The sequence below is a fragment of the Ursus americanus genome, chromosome 1 (assembly GCF_024610735.1).
Source record: "Ursus americanus isolate L20-20 chromosome 1, mUrsAme1.1.p, whole genome shotgun sequence".
Taxonomy (NCBI): domain Eukaryota; kingdom Metazoa; phylum Chordata; class Mammalia; order Carnivora; family Ursidae; genus Ursus; species Ursus americanus.
This window is the reverse complement of record NC_142127.1, coordinates 90,050,028-90,056,027: the sequence shown is the minus strand read 5'-3', so window position 1 is coordinate 90,056,027 and position 6,000 is coordinate 90,050,028. Positions and strand designations below refer to the sequence as shown.

The window sequence follows — 6,000 nt, the reverse complement described above, 5'->3', positions numbered from 1 at the left end:
GATGCTTGACTGTGGCCCCATTTCAGCAGACATGCCGACCAGAGCGTCGTGCAGCTGGTGGCCCACGTGCCCCAGTTGGTGCTCTAACACAAAAGCATGGAGTTGAGAGGCTGTCCTGGTTTCTTCTGTGGCACTTCACCCCATCATCACAATCTCGCCAATCATCATGACCAGAGCTGGCCTGTCTCCTGGGCAGAGTGAAGGAGGCCAAGCCAGCCTTGGGATGTGGGCTGGTGCATTCCCAGAGCCCGACATCCTCCAAGTTGTAATGACAGAATATGGGAAAAGAGGTGGAGGCCACCAGAGTCTGGTTAGATGGTGGTGGTGGAGTCCTGCCAGGACTCCAGAAACTTCAGGAGAAGCAGAAGTCCCTCCTCCCTCTAAGAATAAGGGAGAGGTGGAGCCCAGGAGGCTCAGGGTCAGGAGCCATTGTCTGAAAGTGCTCACTGTTACAGCTCAGCTCTCACTGGCCGAGAGAAGGCTGAAATGCCCCTGTCCCAGCACACCCAGCCCCCTGTGCCCCCAGCCATTCCTCCCCATAAACCACACACAGGTGCTGCTGCTTGCCGTTTTTATTTTCCTTGTGACAGACAGACAGCTGCACAGACAGCTGGATGGCTGGGGTGGGGGGGATGGTCAGGACAACATGGGCAATAGGATTTGGGTGGAAGGGAAATTTCATAAAAGTCAATAAATAAATAAATATGAATGGGAAGAAGGGCAAAGGCCACAGAGGGGTGGTGGGGACATCCCGGGGCCAGCACAGAGCGCTCAGAGCTGCCTCCACTGGGATAGGAGAAGGACAGGAGAGCACTGCTCCAGTAATCACTGCCTCCAGGCCCCAGCCCTCCAGGATCTCCTTCTGGGCATGCTGGCAGCTAGCCCCCCCCCCCAGTCCTCTCCTCTCCCTCCCCCCCTTGCTGCCCTCCTTCACATGCTCGCTCCAGCTCCCTAGCACCGTCTCCATGTCCTGTCCCTGCTTCACCAACACTCGCTCCCAGCCCATGGCCCCAACACCCTGGGCTCCCTCCTCTCCAGCCATTCACACCTTTCACAGTTGGTGCTCCCCCAGACATAGTACCTCCACCCCCAGAACCTTCCTCGAGTCTCCTCTCCCTATCCCTTGGCTTCTTTTCCTGATCTCTTACCCATTCCCTTCCTGCCCCTCTTCCTGCTTCTCTGCTCCCGGGCCCCCACCCGCACCCAGCCTGGCCCGTGGGTCTCCCCCTCTGGCTCTGGCCGGGGTGGCATCGGCAAAGCCCGGGGCCTCTGTCCCTGCAGGTCCATGAGGTAATAGCCCGGCTGGATGTTGCTGCTGGTGGTGTCCGAAGCCCCAGGCCCGGCCGGCTCGGAATGGGCCCTGGAATGTCCCGCGGCCTCAGCCGAACCCCGAACCCCGAGTTGAAGCCCGAGGCGGGCTGTGGTCCGAGCCGCTAGGGGCTGCCGGGGTAGGAGCGGAGCAGCACCTTGTGGCGGGTGGCGGCCTCGGCCCGGCGGCGCCGCTGCTCGCCCAGAAACTCCTTGAGCCGGTTGGTGGTGAAGGTGAGCGTCTGGCGGCGCAGCTTCATCAGGTAGGCGTCCTGCAGCCACGGGTGGGCCAGGCAGTCCTGCAGGGAGGGCCGGCTCCTGCCAGGCCCCGCCAGGCACGGTGAGCCCGCAAGGCAGACCCAAGTCCCAGCCGTGCACTCCCGTCCCTGGGTGAGGCATCTTGGCCGACTCTGGGCCTCAGTCTCCCCATCTCCGGATTGGGGAAGGCGAGTCTGCCTACGTCACAGGGCTTAGAAGCACCAGTGGCGTGTAGAACAGCCACTTAGTGGTAGTAGTAGTGTTGGTGGTATCGGTGTGTTAGTGGCGGCCGGGGAGAGGTATTGGGGGGATCTTCGGCTCGAGCTTGGCCAGGGCAGTCTGAGACGGGGGCGGGGGGCAGGTAATGTTGGGGGGTTGGCAAGTGCGGGGCCTACTCACCAGGGATGTACTGAGAGGACCTTTCGCAAGAAAAGCGTGGCGCTTTGGGAGGTGTTGGGGTATAGCTGGAAGGCATCAAAGCGGCCCCCCACAATCCGAGCTTCTGTTTCCTGGGGGTCTGGCTCATAGAACGGGGAGCGTCCACTGAGCCTGTCGTAGAGACGGTTCAGCTGACACATGTGGACTGAAGGCCCACTCACAGCCCCAGGGGGACATTAGTGTGGGGTTCAGAGGGGCTCAGTGCTCTGGGCTGGGCAGGCACACGTGTGCGTTGGGGAGGCTGTGAGGGGGGAGGGTACAGGCGGAAGGTGCGTCCCGGGGGCACTCACATGATATAAGTGAGCAGCCCCGCTCCCCAGATGTCCGTGGCAGAGCCAATGGGTTCTCCCTTCACCATCTCAGGAGCTGACAGGAAACAGAGGCCAAGCTGAACCAGCTTCCTGATGGCAGGGGAGCGGGAGAGACAAGGGAGGCCCCTGGGGGCGTGAGGAGCGGGGCGATGCCCAGGGCACAAGACCACGGGTCCGGCAGACAGGAGGGGAGTGGGGGTGGCCCACGGGGGAGATGGGGGCCACCTGAGGAATCAGCCCAGGTACTGAATGGTGGGGTCCCCAGAACTGCAGAGGACCTGGGAACCAGGGTCACTAGCTCCCCCGGATCAGCTCTGAGGTAGAGTGCCCATTCACAGAGAACATGGCCAACCCCAGCGTTAGGAGCCATGGAAACCAGCCTGCATGGCTCCAATCCCAGGCCTGTCCCTTCTAGCTATGGGATGCTGGCAAGTACTAAACCTGTCTGGCTCTCCCATTTCCTCACTGTCAAGTGTGGCTTGTAGAATAACTCCAAGGAATGGAGCTAATGAACATCAAGCATTTAGTAGGTAGCTAAATGGTAGCCGGTTTACCTTACGTATACGTATTAATAAAGGATTCTCTATCCAGTTTTATACATCTAGTGTTCATAACTGATATTGGACAAATCCTTAACCTCACTGCGCCTCTGTTTTGTCTGTAAAATGGGGGTAATGTTATGCCAATCTCCAGGGCCACTGTGCAGATAAATTGAAAAAAAAAAAGGCATGGAAAGGACGGAGTTCACTGCTTGCACACAGCAAGCACTCACTAAATGCATGTAAGTGAGTGGAGTGGAGTGAGGCCTGGCTGCCGCCCCTGCGGTAGGAGCCCAAGCCCCGACCGTGGCCGGCATGGCGCTCTCACCCATGAACTCCAGCGTGCCCGTGCGGTGGCCCAGGGGCCGCAGGGCCTGGGGGTTGTAGGGCTGGGCGCTGCCGAAGTCCACGATCTTGAGCGCGTTGTCTGGAGCCAGCAGCAGGTTGTCGGGCTTGATGTCCAGGTGCAGCACGTGGCGGCCGTGGAGGTAGTCCAGGCCTTGCAGCAGCTGCACCACATAGGTGGCCACGTCGTCCTCTGAGTACCGGAACCTGGGGGGGGGGCACCCAGGCGAAGCAGGTGACATCCCTGCTCGGCTCCCCCGCCCTAGCTCCCCACGCCCCCCAGGATGCCCCGCTCCCCCAGTTACCTGTCGCTGAGCCCACAGAGGAGCTCGCGGTTCCCGCAGCTCTCAGCGATGAGCACAAGGTAGCGTGGGGTGATGTAGGCCTCGTGCAGGGCCATGAGCCGCTCGTGGTGCAGTGTCCGCAGGACTTCATACTCCTGCAGGACGCGCCGCTTGCCCTCGGCCGCGTAGGGCACAATCTTGGCTACAAAGGTCCGCCCGGTGGCGTTCTCCCGGCATGCCCGCACCACACCGAAGCGGCCCCTGTGTGTGTACCGGGGGATGCCACACGCTCAGAGGAAAGGAGCCGGGGGGAGCAGGGGCCCCAGGGGAGCGAGTGTGCAGTGCTTCTGAGTGTGACCTCTGAAGTTCAATCCTAGGAACCTGGGTTGGAGTCTCAGCTCTGCCCCTCACTGGCTCTGTAGCTCAGGCCAATCCCATAACCTTTCCAACCTCGGTTTTCCTGTCTGTGAAATGGGTGATGGTAATAGTGCCATCTCTTTCTCTCTCTCTGAGTTGTAAAGAGTAAATGACCTCACACGGTTAAAGAGCTTAGCACGGTGCCGGCAGAGAAGATTTGAACTCAGTAGTGCCAGGCACCCAGATCTCAGCCCCTCCCCAGCCCTGTCCAGGGCAGTCTGGTCTTCTCTCTGCATCCCCCTGTTCCCCGCGTCCCACTCTCTCCCCCCTCCTGGACCCACTTGCCTGGCCTTCTCCTCCAGGAAGGTGTAGGGTTTCTGAGGGGGCCCCTGCCGAAGAGTGGTGCCTTCCGGCCCAGAAGTGCTGGGGGGACCACCCACAGGGGAGCTGACGGCCTCCCTGGCTGGGCTGAGGCTTCGTACAGTCACCTTGGTGGGCTCAGGAGGGGGCTCGGGCCCTGGGGGCTCGGGGGCTGGGGGTGCAGACACAAAGGAGGTCACCATATACAGGGGAGTAGGGGAGGACGCCGGTTTCACCCCTTGAGGGGTGGAGGCTGGGGTCGGGGTCCCAGTGTCAGGGGCGGAAGACTTGGGCTCACTGGGGGTGGCCTGGGCACTGGGTGGGGTGGGCTCTGCTTGCTGGGCAGGCTGCAGGCCCCTGTGCTTTCGTGGGGGGGTTTGGGGTGGTGGACCCACAGCCTTGAGTGAGGACAAGGCCTGGCTGGGGGGCGTTGGGGGAGACGAGGGGCTGAGAGCGGCTGGCTGAGGGGCCGGGGGAGCGGGAGCGGGAGCCGGGGCAGGGGTCGGGGACGGGGCCAGTGAGGTAGGAGAGTGAGGAGGCGGGGCCCTGGCCGGCCCTGAGGTAACAGGGGCATCTTGGTGAGCAGCAGATGGTGGAACTGAGGAATCTAAGTGAAAACAAAGAAAATCATCACCCTGGTACCCGACGGCCAAACCGGGGTGCTCAGGGGCCCCTCTGTTCTCTGGCCACCCTCCTACCTCGTCCCACTGACCTTGTGTGCCCCTGACGATGACCTTCTCAGAAGGGTTGCTGAAAGGCCCTTGCCCCGCACGGTTGGCGCAGGCCACGCGGAATCTCACGGTCACACCGACTGGCAGGTGCGTCACGTTGTAGTAACAGTCGGGGATGCCTGAGCTCACAGGGTGCCAGACAGACTCCCCTGTAGGCAGCATGGGGGAGGGGCTGAGGCCACAGAAGGGGTAGCCCAAGCTCCCAGGGCTATCTGTGAGGGGCTCAGGGAGGGCGATCATCGTCTCCTGGGCTTGTGCGCCTCCCGCCCCCTCCTCCCACCGGCCTGTCCTGTCCCTCACCATCCACCCGCCGCTCCAGCGTGTACGTGCAAGGTGCCCGGCTGTCTCCTGGCTTCCAGAGCACCAATGCTGTGTCCTGGTAGGTCTGGGGCACCTCAGGAGGAGCTAACTTTCCTGGGATGCCTGGCAAGAGGAGGGGAGCCCCAGTGAGCCCCTCTACCCAGCTTAGGGCCCTTCAAGCCCTACCCCACCATATGCCATCACTGCCCCCCCGAGTCCCTGCCCCAGGCTCACGGGCCACAGCCACGGTACAGGAGCTGGTGATGCTGCCTAGAACATTGGTGGCTGAGCACTCATAGAGCCCAGCATGTCGCTTGCCCGCCCGGGGGATGCTTAGCAGCTGCCGTCCATCTTTGCAGGACACGATGATCACTGACGGCTCTGATCGCAGGGACTGCTTGTCTAGGGGCCAGGAAGAGCACAGGGGGCTGCTGAGTGAGACAGCACACGTGGTCTTCCAGGACCTCCCCATTGGCACCTCCCTGAGCATCCCCCGGCCTTGGGGCCACCTGCCTACCCCTTCTCTGAGAGAGAAGTATTCTTACCTTTCGTCCAGGAGATGTGGGGTGTAGGGCAGGCCGCCGGCAGGCAGAGCAGGGTGGCTGCCTCTCCCTCCAGCAGCACCTGGTCCTTGAGTTTGATGTGGAAGACTGGGGGGAAATCTGGAGGGAGGACAAAGATAGCCATGGGTCTGTGGGAACCCCGGCTCACTGGCCATGGAGGGAGGGGAGGATGCGTGTGAGAGCTGGTGTTGCCAGCAGGGAGCAGA

General features: G+C 61.9%; 1 protein-coding gene across 9 annotated transcripts in view; it reads right to left on the bottom strand.

Annotated features, from left to right (window-relative positions):
• Positions 1-554: 554 nt before the first annotated feature.
• SPEG (striated muscle enriched protein kinase) overlaps positions 555-6,000 on the bottom strand; it is a 55,674-nt gene continuing 50,228 nt past the window's right edge. For all 9 annotated transcript variants that reach the window (XM_087863753.1, XM_087863754.1, XM_087863765.1 and 6 more), the window contains 10 exons: positions 5,777-5,893; positions 5,466-5,633; positions 5,232-5,354; positions 4,913-5,080; positions 4,186-4,807; positions 3,505-3,744; positions 3,183-3,406; positions 2,295-2,370; positions 1,966-2,115; positions 555-1,626 (listed from right to left, as the gene is read on the bottom strand). In XM_087863753.1, the coding sequence (XP_087719879.1) occupies positions 1,434-1,626; positions 1,966-2,115; positions 2,295-2,370; positions 3,183-3,406; positions 3,505-3,744; positions 4,186-4,807; positions 4,913-5,080; positions 5,232-5,354; positions 5,466-5,633; positions 5,777-5,893 (2,081 nt within the window). In that variant the 3' untranslated portion in view covers positions 555-1,433. The remainder of the gene's footprint in view (positions 1,627-1,965; positions 2,116-2,294; positions 2,371-3,182; positions 3,407-3,504; positions 3,745-4,185; positions 4,808-4,912; positions 5,081-5,231; positions 5,355-5,465; positions 5,634-5,776; positions 5,894-6,000) is intronic.